General features: G+C 39.1%; 1 protein-coding gene and 1 long non-coding RNA gene across 2 annotated transcripts in view; one reads left to right on the top strand and one right to left on the bottom strand.

Annotated features, from left to right (window-relative positions):
• The window catches only part of LOC127437914 (uncharacterized), a 49,316-nt gene that overhangs the window by 17,726 nt on the left and 17,682 nt on the right, over positions 1-13,908 (bottom strand). The gene's annotated exons all lie outside the window — the stretch shown is intronic.
• LOC127437912 (myosin heavy chain, fast skeletal muscle-like) lies at positions 1,448-11,368 on the top strand. The gene is made up of 39 exons (XM_051693076.1): positions 1,448-1,651; positions 1,746-1,889; positions 1,978-2,134; positions 2,265-2,292; positions 2,401-2,515; positions 2,602-2,694; positions 2,796-2,859; positions 2,946-3,044; positions 3,131-3,234; positions 3,384-3,522; positions 3,612-3,730; positions 3,824-3,973; positions 4,061-4,231; positions 4,326-4,629; positions 4,846-4,922; positions 5,005-5,092; positions 5,172-5,289; positions 5,398-5,521; positions 5,617-5,753; positions 5,845-6,100; positions 6,226-6,468; positions 6,553-6,729; positions 6,838-6,983; positions 7,064-7,154; positions 7,251-7,640; positions 7,724-7,850; positions 8,009-8,127; positions 8,234-8,430; positions 8,510-8,693; positions 8,781-8,946; positions 9,033-9,157; positions 9,374-9,682; positions 9,795-9,998; positions 10,090-10,215; positions 10,356-10,526; positions 10,623-10,727; positions 10,815-10,910; positions 11,003-11,134; positions 11,273-11,368. The coding sequence occupies exons 1-39, from the start codon at positions 1,448-1,450 to the stop codon at positions 11,288-11,290; spliced, it is 5,817 nt and encodes a 1,938-aa protein (XP_051549036.1). The 3' UTR covers positions 11,291-11,368.

Here is a 13,908-nt window from a genome sequence, read left to right as displayed (position 1 = left end):
CATATAAGAAAATGCTGTTTATAACTTTGTCATTATACCAGTTTATTATACAAGCAATATTATTTTTCACTTTTGGAAAGATGAACTGTTAATGGCCAGCTCTAGTAATAAATCTTCTAAGTTATTAGGATTTCAATTTTATCTCCTGTTGGCAAAAGATGGGAAATGGGATCTTGTAAATTGTTCAGACATGACGAATACCAGTGACACTTGACTGCTTCCCCAAAAGGTTCTCTTCCATGCCAAGTTCCTTTAATTTTAAGGACACTACTTTAAATAGGACCTGAGTGGCATCAAAATAAATTCTCAAACTAGTAGGCTGTTATAATAAAGAAAAATATATATACTATACACATTATATATATTTAAATTACAACATACTTCAAGCATGAATTGTGATAAATTCTTATGTCATATATTTATATTATCCAAAAGTCGATGTTATCTGTGTCTATTAGTAGTAGCCTATTCCTTTTCAATGCAAATGTCTCAAAAGATAAAAGTTTGTATAGTGTAGAAACATGAATATTTAGATTCCTGACATGATGCAGGGAACCACAAAGTCAATGAATGAGAGCATCTTGCTATTTTCCATGGGGACAGAGAAACATCACACCAAGTAATATTACATGACCAAATCCAGCGGGCCAGTTCTGCTGAGCATTGAGTAATGAAACTATATAAAAGGCAGCACCTGACCCCTGAGACTCAGTGACCCGGCAGAAAGGTGGGGGTGATACAACATTGATTAGATGCTCTGAATAACATTTCTTTGGAACCTTTTAATAGTTAAATTTTAATTTAAGAATTATTGTCTACACTAAAATGATAAATATTTTCAAATTATCTTATGTTGGGAAACTATAATGCAACTCTGAATGGTTCGCTCTTTTTCAGAAATCTTTTTCAGGAACTTTACAGCTGCTACTTTTCCTCTCTGTGCAACATATAAGGTAAAATGCTAAAATAAACAATTTACATTTCTCAAAACCTTTTTCATTGTTTTACCATTTTGCTGATGTTGACAGTATAGTGAGATTTTAATGGAAATTTGAGTTCCAGTTAACATTAGAAATAATTCAACAAATTAAATTTGATGCAGCAATGATGCAGCAGACATTAAAATAAAAGAAAATTGAGGTGAAAAAACAAAACAAAATGATACAATTTAAACCCAAACAGAAATTCAAATGGGAATTTTATTTTTTATTTAAAACGGCTTTTATTTTTCTCTCTGGGAATCATAAAAGGTAAAGTGCTTATAATGAAAACTACATTTCGTGAAACCTTTTACATAGTCTTATTTTACTGATGAAGCATGAGGTAGGAAATATGTAAAAATGAAAACCAATTTAAAGTCAACAAACATGAGCATGAAAAGTAAAAAAAAAAGTAGATGTATAACAGCATTTTTTTTGTAACTTTTGCCCCACAGTAAAGTACCATCATGGGAGACGGTGAAATGGAGTGTTTTGGCCCGGCGGCCATCTTCCTCCGAAAGACAGAAAGAGAGAGAATAGAGGCTCAAAACACCCCCTTTGATGCCAAAACAGCATTCTTTGTGACAGATGCTGATGAGATGTACCTGAAGGGTACTCTTGTTAGTAGAGAAGGTGGCAAAGCCACAGTCAAAACTCTAATTGGTGGGAAAGTAAGTATAACAATAAAATCTTCAGAGGTTCAAGTTCAAACATTTTGAGCCATGTGTACAAAATGTCTAATTCATCTTGATAACTGATTTTCAGACTGTCACAGTGAAAGAAGATGAAATATTCCCCATGAATCCTCCCAAGTTTGACAAAATTGAGGACATGGCCATGATGACCCACCTCAATGAGCCTGCTGTGCTGTTTAACCTCAAAGAGCGTTACGCAGCATGGATGATCTATGTAAGTCTAAGTGAATTACTTTTTATTCATGGAAAGAGGGTGAGGAGGACCCTGAAGTGTGAAACTGGACAATCTATCTCTGTTTCAGACCTACTCTGGCTTGTTCTGCGTCACTGTCAATCCATACAAGTGGCTCCCAGTGTATGATTCAGTTGTTGTTGCTGGATACAGAGGCAAAAAGAGGATTGAAGCCCCACCTCACATCTTCTCCATCTCTGATAACGCCTATCAGTTCATGCTCACTGGTAAGTGTATTCTAGAAGTGTGCAATCAAATAAGGATTTGTTGTACAAGTTGCACATGATGAATAAATGGAATCTTTCATTTTATATGCTGGAAATCTGAAAACCATTTACACACACCAATTTATTTCAGATCGTGAGAACCAGTCTGTTCTGATTACGTAAGTAAATGCTCTTCTGTTGAGATAAAACTGAGATTCTCAATTTAAATATTTTTCAAAAATCATTGAGGTTTTGTAACTAAATAAAGATCTTGTGTGAATCTCTAGTGGAGAATCTGGTGCAGGAAAGACTGTAAACACAAAACGTGTCATTCAGTACTTTGCAACTGTTGGTGCAATGTCTGGAGGCAAAAAAGCAGAACCCGTGCCTGGAAAAATGCAGGTTGGTGAACACCTCTTCAAGATAACTGCATAGATTATAGTATATTATTGTGCTTTATCTCAACATAATTCTACAATTACATCTAGGGATCACTGGAGGACCAAATTGTTGCAGCTAACCCCCTGCTGGAGGCTTATGGTAATGCCAAGACTGTGAGGAACGACAACTCTTCCCGTTTCGTGAGTTGCTCTGATCAGATGGAACATTATAAAGTTTTAGTTAACTTTTCAAAGCTGGCTGTTCAACACTGTTGTTATTTTTCCCCCCCAAATCTTCTTAGGGTAAATTCATCAGGATTCACTTTGGCACCACTGGAAAACTGGCTTCAGCTGATATTGAAACTTGTAAGTTGCATTGTTTCGAGACAGATACATGCTTTATTTTTCTGCTAACATGTGGATGAGTTAAAGTTAATGTTCTGTTGTCAAAGATCTGCTGGAAAAGTCAAGAGTAACATTCCAGCTGTCTGCTGAGAGGAGTTACCACATCTTCTACCAGCTCATGACTGGACACAAGCCAGAACTGCTCGGTGGGAAATCCACAGACTTTTGTATTTAATAAATTTTTTTTTTGTTTTGTAACATTGTTTACATATTGCACATCGACTCTTTACAGAGGCCTTGCTGATCACCACCAATCCATATGACTATCCAATGATCAGCCAGGGTGAAATCACTGTCAAGAGTATCAATGATGTGGAGGAGTTCATTGCCACAGATGTAAGTGTACAAACACATTATTATTCTTCAGAATCTATTGAATAGTAGAAATAAAGACAAATACTTGCAGAAAAACAGAATACATCATTAAAAGAAACAGTATAACAAACTCTTCTCAATTCTCTATTATATTCTATGTGATCAAACAGACCGCCATTGACATTCTGGGCTTCACTGCTGATGAGAAAATAAGCATCTATAAGCTGACAGGTGCTGTGATGCATCATGGCAACATGAAGTTCAAGCAGAAGCAGAGAGAGGAGCAGGCTGAACCTGATGGCACTGAGGGTAAGATGGACTATTAGGACAATATTCATATCAGCATGAAAACCTTCATTTCAGTGCTGACAGTTGACTGGAAAACTGTTGTTCCTCAGTGGCTGATAAAATCTCCTACCTCATGGGCCTGAACTCTGCTGACTTGCTGAAAGCTTTGTGCTATCCAAGAGTAAAGGTTGGAAATGAGTTTGTGACCAAAGGCCAGACGGTCCCACAGGTGAAGACTTACCTATCTCATAACAATTAAAAGTTTCTCTGAGAGATTCTTCTTGAAAACTAAAAGAACAATCTTCACTTTTGAATTTCTCAGGTGAACAATGCTGTCTCAGCTCTCTGTAAGTCTGTCTATGAGAAAATGTTCTTGTGGATGGTCATCCGTATCAATGAGATGTTGGACACAAAGCAGCCCAGACAGTTCTTCATTGGTGTGCTGGACATTGCTGGATTTGAGATCTTTGATGTGAGTGTCAGTTACTAATCTCTCTCTAAGAATCAGAAGATGATGCTAATAGTGGGTAGTAAGAACTTGCCTCTGTTTAAATATCAGTTTAACAGCTTGGAGCAGCTCTGCATCAACTTCACAAATGAGAAACTCCAACAGTTCTTCAACCATCACATGTTTGTGCTGGAGCAAGAGGAGTACAAGAAAGAAGGCATTGAGTGGGAGTTCATTGACTTTGGTATGGACTTGGCTGCCTGCATTGAGCTAATTGAGAAGGTAAGATAATGGAATTTCAGCAACATAAAAAAGAGTATTTACAAAATGAAATGTACATGTTGCTTGTACTTGAGTGTCAGTATTTCTTGAACAGCCAATGGGCATCTTCTCCATCCTTGAAGAGGAGTGCATGTTCCCCAAGGCCACAGACACAAGCTTCAAAAATAAGCTGCATGATCAGCATCTCGGCAAAACTGCAGCCTTCCAAAAGCCAAAGCCTGCCAAAGGCAAGGCAGAGGCCCACTTCTCTCTGGTGCACTACGCCGGAACGGTTGACTACAACATTATGGGCTGGTTGGACAAGAACAAGGACCCACTGAATGATTCAGTTGTGCAGCTCTACCAAAAGTCATCCCTCAAAGTGCTGGCATTCCTGTATGCCGCTCATGCATCTGACGGTAAGACCATTGGAATTTCTTACATTTGTGCTAAATGCAAGATTAAGACATACCTTTTGTTCAGTAAACTTGTTAATTATATAAAATATTTTGAACATGCAAGACAGATGGACTAAAGAGTTAATATTTGTAGTAAAGAGTGACCTATTAAATGGGTTCATGGACAGCAGCACAAAAACAATAATAAAAAATATATATATCTTTGACATTAAACAGCTGAGGGAGGTGGTGGTGGAAAGAAGGGCGGCAAGAAGAAGGGTGGTTCCTTCCAGACTGTGTCTGCGCTTTTTAGGGTATACAGATTATCTATCATGTCAGTTTCATTACATATAAATACATATTATGTATAAACAAATGATATAAACAATCCCACAGGAGAACTTGGGCAAGCTGATGACTAACCTGAGGAGCACTCACCCTCACTTTGTGCGCTGCTTAATTCCTAACGAGTCCAAGACTCCAGGTAAACTTGATCCCTGAAGCATTCAATGCATCACAGTTTTTAAAATGTCTTTGGAACCTAAAGAACATCTCAATTTCAGGTCTGATGGAGAACTTCCTGGTTATCCACCAGCTCAGGTGTAATGGTGTGCTAGAGGGTATCAGAATTTGCAGAAAGGGTTTCCCCAGCAGAATCCTCTATGGTGACTTCAAGCAGAGGTAAACATAAATGCATATGGCCCTTAGTCTTCACCTCATGAAGACATAACTCTATGGCTGTTTTTAACATTTCTAAACAAACATAAAATCATCCCAAATATCTTCTAGATACAAAGTATTAAATGCCAGTGTCATCCCAGAGGGACAGTTTATTGACAACAAAAAGGCTTCAGAGAAACTCTTGGGCTCAATTGATGTTGACCACACCCAGTACAAGTTTGGACACACTAAGGTGAGCTATATATCGAATAATGGAGGCCAAATCTTCATAAAGGATAACAGTTTCTTCATTATTATACTGCTGTTGTCACTCAAATATTCTTTTAGGTGTTTTTCAAAGCTGGTCTGTTGGGTACCCTTGAGGAGATGAGAGATGAGAAACTAGCTGAGCTAGTTACCATGACTCAGGCTTTGTGCCGTGGATACCTTATGAGGAGAGAGTTTGTCAAAATGATGGAGAGGAGGTAAAATGTACTTACAATATTATCTTTAAAATATTACTGACCAGAACCAAAGAGTGATAATGATTGCTTTGTTGATTATATTTTTATTTAGAGAATCAATTTATAGCATTCAATACAACATCCGCTCATTCATGAATGTGAAACACTGGCCATGGATGAAGCTGTACTTTAAGATCAAGCCTCTTCTGAAGAGTGCAGAGACTGAAAAAGAAATGGTAGCCATGAAGGAGAACTTTGAGAAAATGAAGGAAGATTTAGCAAAGGCATTGGCCAAGAAGAAAGAGCTTGAGGAGAAAATGGTGTCACTCCTACAAGAGAAAAATGACCTTCAGCTGCAAGTAGCATCTGTGGGTATTTCAGTTCTTATTGTAGTTATATGGACCTCACAGCCATAAAAGTATATACCTGTATAGTAGACAGTACAGGCTAGAACAAACATCAAGACATTAAACTTGTTTATCTCAATAAACAGGAATCTGAAAATCTCTCTGATGCTGAAGAGAGATGTGAAGGTCTCATCAAAAGCAAGATCCAGCTCGAGGCTAAACTCAAAGAGACAACTGAGAGACTGGAGGATGAGGAGGAAATCAATGCTGAACTGACTGCTAAGAAGAGGAAACTGGAAGATGAATGCTCTGAGCTGAAGAAAGATATTGATGACCTGGAGCTCACCTTAGCGAAAGTGGAGAAGGAGAAACATGCAACTGAAAATAAGGTTCACATTTGAATCACATATTCTACACATTGCCTATTTTTCAGGCTCTTGTGAATGAAACCACTGAACAATATTTTCATTTAGGTGAAAAACCTGACTGAGGAAATGGCCTCTCAGGATGAGAGCATTGCCAAGCTGACCAAAGAGAAGAAAGCCCTCCAAGAGTCACACCAGCAGACTCTTGATGACCTTCAGGCAGAGGAAGACAAAGTCAACACTCTGACAAAGGCTAAGACAAAGCTTGAGCAGCAAGTGGATGATGTAAGATGATTGGCTTCAGAATTAGGTCATAAAGATGAAAAGATGAATATTGCTTTGTTTTGTTGTTGTATACCAGATTGTAATGCACTGTGATTTCTATGACAATAGCTTGAAGGCTCACTGGAGCAAGAGAAGAAGCTCCGTATGGACCTTGAGAGAGCCAAGAGGAAGCTTGAGGGTGATCTGAAACTGGCACAGGAGTCCATAATGGACCTGGAGAATGAAAAACAGCAATCAGAGGAAAAGATCAAAAAGTGAGTAGAAGTTACATGTGTGAAAAATGATCTTGCCAGAATACCTGTGCCATTAATGAAACATTAATTTTGCAAAACAGGAAGGACTTTGAGATAAGTCAGCTTCTCAGCAAGATTGAAGATGAACAGTCTTTGGGAGCACAGCTTCAAAAGAAGATCAAAGAACTTCAGGTAATATCCTTTCTAGATTAAACTGTAAAGTAGATGCATCGCTAGGCAAGGCATGTTACCAGTTTAACAAGATAATTCTATTTTTTCATTAATTAGGCCCGAATTGAGGAGCTGGAAGAAGAAATTGAGGCTGAGCGAGCTGCTCGTGCTAAAGTTGAGAAGCAGAGAGCTGATCTGTCCAGAGAACTTGAAGAGATCAGTGAAAGGCTTGAGGAAGCTGGTGGAGCCACTGCTGCCCAGATTGAGATGAATAAGAAGCGTGAAGCTGAATTCCAGAAGTTGCGTCGTGATCTTGAAGAGTCCACCTTACAGCACGAAGCTACAGCAGCAGCTCTCCGGAAGAAGCAGGCAGACAGTGTGGCTGAGCTGGGAGAACAGATCGACAACCTCCAGCGTGTCAAGCAGAAGCTGGAGAAGGAGAAGAGTGAATATAAGATGGAGATTGATGACTTATCAAGCAACATGGAGGCTGTGGCTAAATCAAAGGTAAGAACATCAATGTCACAAGTGGGTAATTAAACAATAATGCACCTTTAAAAGATGTGTATTTAATGCTTGTATCTTATTAGACTAATTTAGAGAAGATGTGCCGAACCCTTGAAGATCAACTAAGTGAAATCAAGGCCAAGAGTGATGAAAATATTCGTCAGCTGAATGACATCAATGCACAAAAAGCAAGACTTCAGACTGAGAATGGTAAGGCACAGGACAATCAGTAAAAAAAAAAAAAAAAAAAAAAAAAAAATATATATATATATATATATATATATATATATATATATATATATATATATATATATATATATAAACTAATTTAACATGCTAACATTAAACATTCTTAACCTGTTTCTTAGGTGAATTTAGCCGCCAATTGGAAGAGAAAGAAGCACTTGTTTCACAATTAACTAGAGGAAAACAAGCTTATACACAGCAAATTGAGGAGCTTAAGAGGCATATTGAGGAGGAAGTCAAGGTAGAGTTACACAAAAATTATTTTTGATTTTTCATGGAAATCTCGTGTGTAAACCATAGCAAAGATATAAGACTATTCTAAAATGTATAAATATGTGTCCTTGTAGGCCAAGAATGCCTTGGCTCATGCGGTCCAGTCTGCCCGACATGACTGTGATTTGCTTAGAGAGCAGTTTGAGGAGGAACAGGAGGCCAAAGCTGAACTGCAGCGTGGAATGTCTAAAGCCAACAGTGAGGTGGCTCAGTGGAGAACCAAATATGAGACTGATGCCATCCAGCGCACTGAGGAGCTTGAGGAATCAAAGTAAGTTAAATAAAAAAAGGTATTGAGAAACCCACATTTGCTAGAATGAGATAGCATAATTTCATACATCTGTCCTCAGGAAAAAGTTGGCCCAACGTCTGCAGGAAGCTGAAGAATCCATTGAGGCTGTGAACTCAAAGTGTGCCTCTCTGGAAAAGACCAAACAGAGACTGCAGGGTGAAGTAGAGGACCTCATGATTGATGTGGAGAGGGCAAATTCATTGGCTGCCAACCTTGACAAGAAGCAGAGGAACTTTGACAAGGCAAGAAAGACATGGAATCATCTACAAAAATTCTGGTCAATGGACTAACGATTCATTTAATGTTGACTACATTTCTTTCATTCACAGGTCCTGGCAGAGTGGAAACAGAAGTATGAAGAAAGCCAGGCTGAACTGGAAGGTGCTCAGAAAGAAGCTCGTTCTCTCAGCACAGAGCTTTTCAAGATGAAGAACTCCTATGAAGAAGCTCTTGACCAGCTGGAGACCCTGAAGAGGGAGAACAAGAATTTGCAACGTAAATGCCACTTTTATATGTCCATCAAGAATATGAAGAAAATAAACCTCAGATAATTATACCATTCTGTTGTTTAAATATTTTAGAGGAGATTTCTGACCTAACTGAACAGCTTGGAGAGACCGGAAAGAGCATTCATGAATTAGAGAAAGCCAAAAAGACAGTGGAGTCAGAGAAAGCAGAGATCCAGACTGCGCTTGAAGAAGCTGAGGTACTATTCTTTTGTAACAATACTAACATTATGATACTATTGTTTTCAGTCATCTTATCACATCAGATATAGAGTTGTTTAGAATTGTTAAATGAACTGGATTTCTGCTAATTATTTTGTTTTAAAATCATCACAAATATTTATTTCAAGGGGTAAAAATATTTTTGAATATTTTTGAAAAATGAATCAAAAACAAGTAAAAAAATGATCTTTTAGGGCACATTGGAACATGAAGAGTCGAAGATTCTTCGTGTCCAGCTGGAGCTGAACCAGGTTAAGGGTGAGATTGACAGGAAGCTTGCTGAGAAGGATGAGGAGATGGAACAGATCAAGAGGAACAGCCAAAGAGTTATTGAATCCATGCAGAGCACTCTGGACTCTGAGGTCAGGAGCAGAAATGATGCCCTGAGAGTCAAGAAGAAGATGGAGGGAGATCTTAATGAAATGGAGATTCAGCTGAGCCATGCCAACCGCCAGGCTGCTGAGGCCCAGAAACAGCTCAGGAACGTACAAGGCCAGCTCAAGGTTTGATTGTTTTTTTTCCTGCAAAATGACTTTAAGAAATTTTTGTCCCCCCCATATGAACAACTCAAAGCCTAACTAATAAAATATAATTGACTTTCTAAATATGTCACAGGATGCCCAACTGCACCTTGATGAAGCTATCAGAGGACAGGAGGACATGAAGGAGCAGGTTGCCATGGTCGAGCGCAGAAATAATCTGATGCAAGCAGAGATTGAGGAGCTGAGAGCTGCACTGGATCAAACAGAGAGAGGCCGCAAAGTGGCAGAGCAGGAGCTGGTTGATGCCAGTGAACGTGTGGGACTGCTGCACTCTCAAGTATGAAAAATTATTACACTGTCAAACTGGAAAAGTGCAATTACATGACAGATAAAAGCCTCACTGAATGAAATCTGCTTCTGTTCAACAGAATACAAGTCTTATTAACACCAAGAAGAAGCTTGAAGCTGATCTGGTTCAGGTTCAAGGTGAGGTGGATGATGTAGTCCAGGAGGCCAGAAATGCAGAGGAGAAGGCCAAGAAGGCCATCACTGATGTGAGTGTTCAATCTAATCTTTTTCATATTTTACTTTAATTTTTTTAATAGTTCTTTGACTTGTGTTCAGTCTCATAGGGAGCCTTTAGGAAAGTTGTCTGTGTAGCTTTTATCTACATTTTATTTGGTTCTTATTTCAGGCTGCCATGATGGCTGAGGAGCTGAAGAAGGAGCAGGACACCAGCGCTCACCTGGAAAGGATGAAGAAGAACCTGGAGGTTACAGTCAAAGATCTGCAGCACCGTCTGGATGAAGCTGAGAGTCTGGCCATGAAAGGTGGCAAGAAACAGCTCCAGAAACTGGAGTCCAGGGTAGGCTTGAGTGCTCAAGAGTTTAGCACAATTGATAATAGATGCCCTGAACATGGCAGAAATTCTGTTGGCTATAACAATAACACTTTACTGAAGGTGCGTGAGTTGGAGGCTGAAGTTGAAGCTGAACAAAGACGTGGTGCTGACGCTGTAAAAGGAGTGCGCAAATATGAGAGAAGAGTGAAAGAGCTCACCTACCAGGTAAAACTTGCAGGAAATTGACCACCTTATTTAATAATATACTGTACATAGTTTAACTAAGACCATTCACAATATTTACACTCAAAGACTGAAGAAGACAAGAAGAATGTGATTAGACTGCAGGATCTGGTAGACAAGCTGCAGCTGAAAGTGAAGGCCTATAAGCGCCAGGCTGAGGAAGCTGTGAGTCTAATAGAAAGTGTCTTGAGCTTGACATATATTCTGTCCCAAACTATCCAATGAAATGAGCTGGATATCTTGTGTAACAATCACAGGAGGAGCAGGCCAACACTCACCTGTCCCGGTACAGGAAGGTGCAGCATGAGCTGGAGGAGGCTCAAGAGCGTGCTGACATCGCTGAGTCCCAGGTCAACAAGCTGAGAGCCAAAAGCCGTGATGCTGGAAAGGTATAAAATACATAGTTGGTAGATTAGATATTAAGTAATTGATGATGAAGAGCTGCACTATCTCAAGTTGTGGTTAACACATGAAATGATAATTTTCTTTCTACTAAATCTAATTTAATTTTTTTATGCATTTTCAAGGGTAAAGATGAAGAATGAAGATGAGACACCACACCTACAAGCAAGCATATAATATGACTTACTTGTTCTGAGTCTTCCTATATGTCCATTAAAAAATAAATCATTTTTTTATTTCATCCTTCATTCCTTTTGTTCACCATATCAGACTTCTTTAATGACACATCACTAAAACCACTGTTTTGTAAGCGTGTAGAGCCAATAGATGGAATAGATGGCAATTTTATCCCTGCAGAGGGCAACATTAAATTATTATATTAGTCAGCTACAATCAATGGCTACTTTATGAGGTAAACATTTCTAATACTCTTTGAGGCATAGATTTATTGAAGTGTTGGAAACAATAGAATTCTTGTCCACATTGTCTACCATTACACAGTTTCTGCAGATTTATTCATAATGTGAATCTACTGGTCCACCCATAGATGATTATAGTCCCTATTTGGAAAGGTTTCAGCTCCCCTAAAAACTGTGATTGTGTGATTTTTCTTCAGGATTATTGAAAACAGTGGCTGCAGTGAGCATGTTTTAGGATATTTCACTGAATCATTCTCATACCAGTAATTAATCAACTTAAAATTTAGCTACATGAAGTATAATTCTTACCTCTTTTTAATGGCAGACCCTGGTTTTGTAGGGCAGCATTAGCCATTGCCTTAGTATAAAACTCTCAGACACCATTCCAATTCCCTATTGCTCATCCTCTGCCAGTTATCCACTGGTATCCATCTACTGTCAATGAGTTGCTATTTTCAGTACATTTAAAATGTTTGCACTTGAAACAAAAAAAACACCTCTGAACCAAAACTTCTTATAGTCTGATAAGGTGCTGAGCACCTAAAACTGAGACCATGTCCACACTAATTGGTTTTTGTTTCAAAATGTTTTCAGTTTTCTAACATCATTGTCTTCCAAAATTTGCGGTTATGGAGAGCGTTTTGAAAATCTTCACTTTCAGTGGTGGAAAGTGTCGTTCCACTGTGGATGAGGGGGCGTAAACGTTGCAAAATCAATTAGTGTGGACAAGGCTTGAAATCTTTCAATTCTTCTTGGTTCCACCATATCCCAGAGGCAATCTATTGGATTGATATCTGGTGACTGAGACAGCTATTGGAGTACACAGACCTCAGTGTCAGGTTTGTGGAACCAGCTGGAGATAATTTTTGCTTTGTGACATGTCATGTTATCCTGCTGGAAGTGACCATTACAAGATTAATATAGAACTTATCAAAATAGTAATTCTGTCAGGTAAGGAGACAGAACTCAGTAACAGACAGCCGTGAAACAATTTTTTTTTTTTTTTTACAAATGCAACATTAACCAATCACAAAACTAAGCACAAAACACACAAACAAAGCCCAAATTAAAGCTAACAGGGCTGGAAACAGAACTACCCATTTTAGGGCAAGACAAAAAAGGCAAACCCAAAGACAGAACAAAAACTTTAAAAAACAATGACAGACCTTCCGAAAACGAATCTGACAGGGGTTACGAGGGGTAGATACACAGACTGATCAAACACAAGACACAAGGAGAGAGAACAAACCAGCACAGAACAAAGCGGACAGAGGGAATAAAAAAGGGAAAGAATCAGGAAAGCAAAAAGAGGAGGTCAGGTGGGGTAAATTAACAAATAATCAGGGAAACAAGGGCGAAGCAAGAAAACAGAGTACAGAGACAGAGCACATGGTGAGGAAAATAAAATCAAGAGCAAACCAAACCAGAACCGGGAACTAAGGGTGCTTTCACACTTTTGATGCGCACCCGGAGTCGAATGACATCAAAGTTCGGTTCGTTTGGATAATGTGAACGCTGTTTTCCGAACTCGGGTGCACACCTGCAAACCGCAGCCAGGTCTGCTTGAAAAGGTGGTCTGGGGTATGGTTCATGTGAACTCCAGTACAGTATGAACACAGTTGTATCAAATTTCTCCTACCTGCTTGTGTCCAAATACTCCGCCTTTATAGAGCAGCTCACATTCTTCACATCTCTTGCAACGCATCCGCGGGCTCGCGGCAGACAAATGCTAATATTCATCACATCATTGCACATTCAATGCATCTGCGGGAGCAAACACAGGTGTTGTTCTGTGCATGGCAAGTTTTCGTGGTAAATCCAAAGAGACAAACTTTAATACTTCACTTAACACAGTGACGTCTTCTCAAGTTGTTACCTAGATACAGTGGTAAACAGCTGCCGCTTGTACTCACATTGATGACATAATCGGACCGTGGTTCGTACCCAATAAATATGATGTGAACAGAGACCAGCAGGGGCAGGGGGAGGGGGGAGGAAACGAACTCGGGTTCGGTCCAAGCAATCAAACCAAGTGTGAAAGCACAGATGACAGGATCCCGACACAAAAGTAAAATAAAAAGACAAGAGTGTCAGATCCTTGACATATTTAGTGGCCAAGGCTCTGCAACCTCCAGCTTGTACTAGCAACTAATCCAAACTTGAAAATCATACTTTAACATAATTACAAGGGCTAATTGGCCAAACAGCATTTCTAGAGTGCTGATATAAAGTATTAAACGGTACTGGGACACTTCAGCTTTTTACACAATCACAGTTGTGCTGTTGGTCTGAATATGAGCATCTGCGGCCTTGTGTCTACAGCCCAATCAGCCTTGCTGATA

The sequence above is a fragment of the Myxocyprinus asiaticus genome, chromosome 49, assembly GCF_019703515.2.
Source record: "Myxocyprinus asiaticus isolate MX2 ecotype Aquarium Trade chromosome 49, UBuf_Myxa_2, whole genome shotgun sequence".
Taxonomy (NCBI): Eukaryota; Metazoa; Chordata; class Actinopteri; order Cypriniformes; family Catostomidae; genus Myxocyprinus; species Myxocyprinus asiaticus.
The sequence above is the reverse complement of the archived record's forward strand: the minus strand, read 5'-3'. Positions and strand labels throughout refer to the sequence as shown.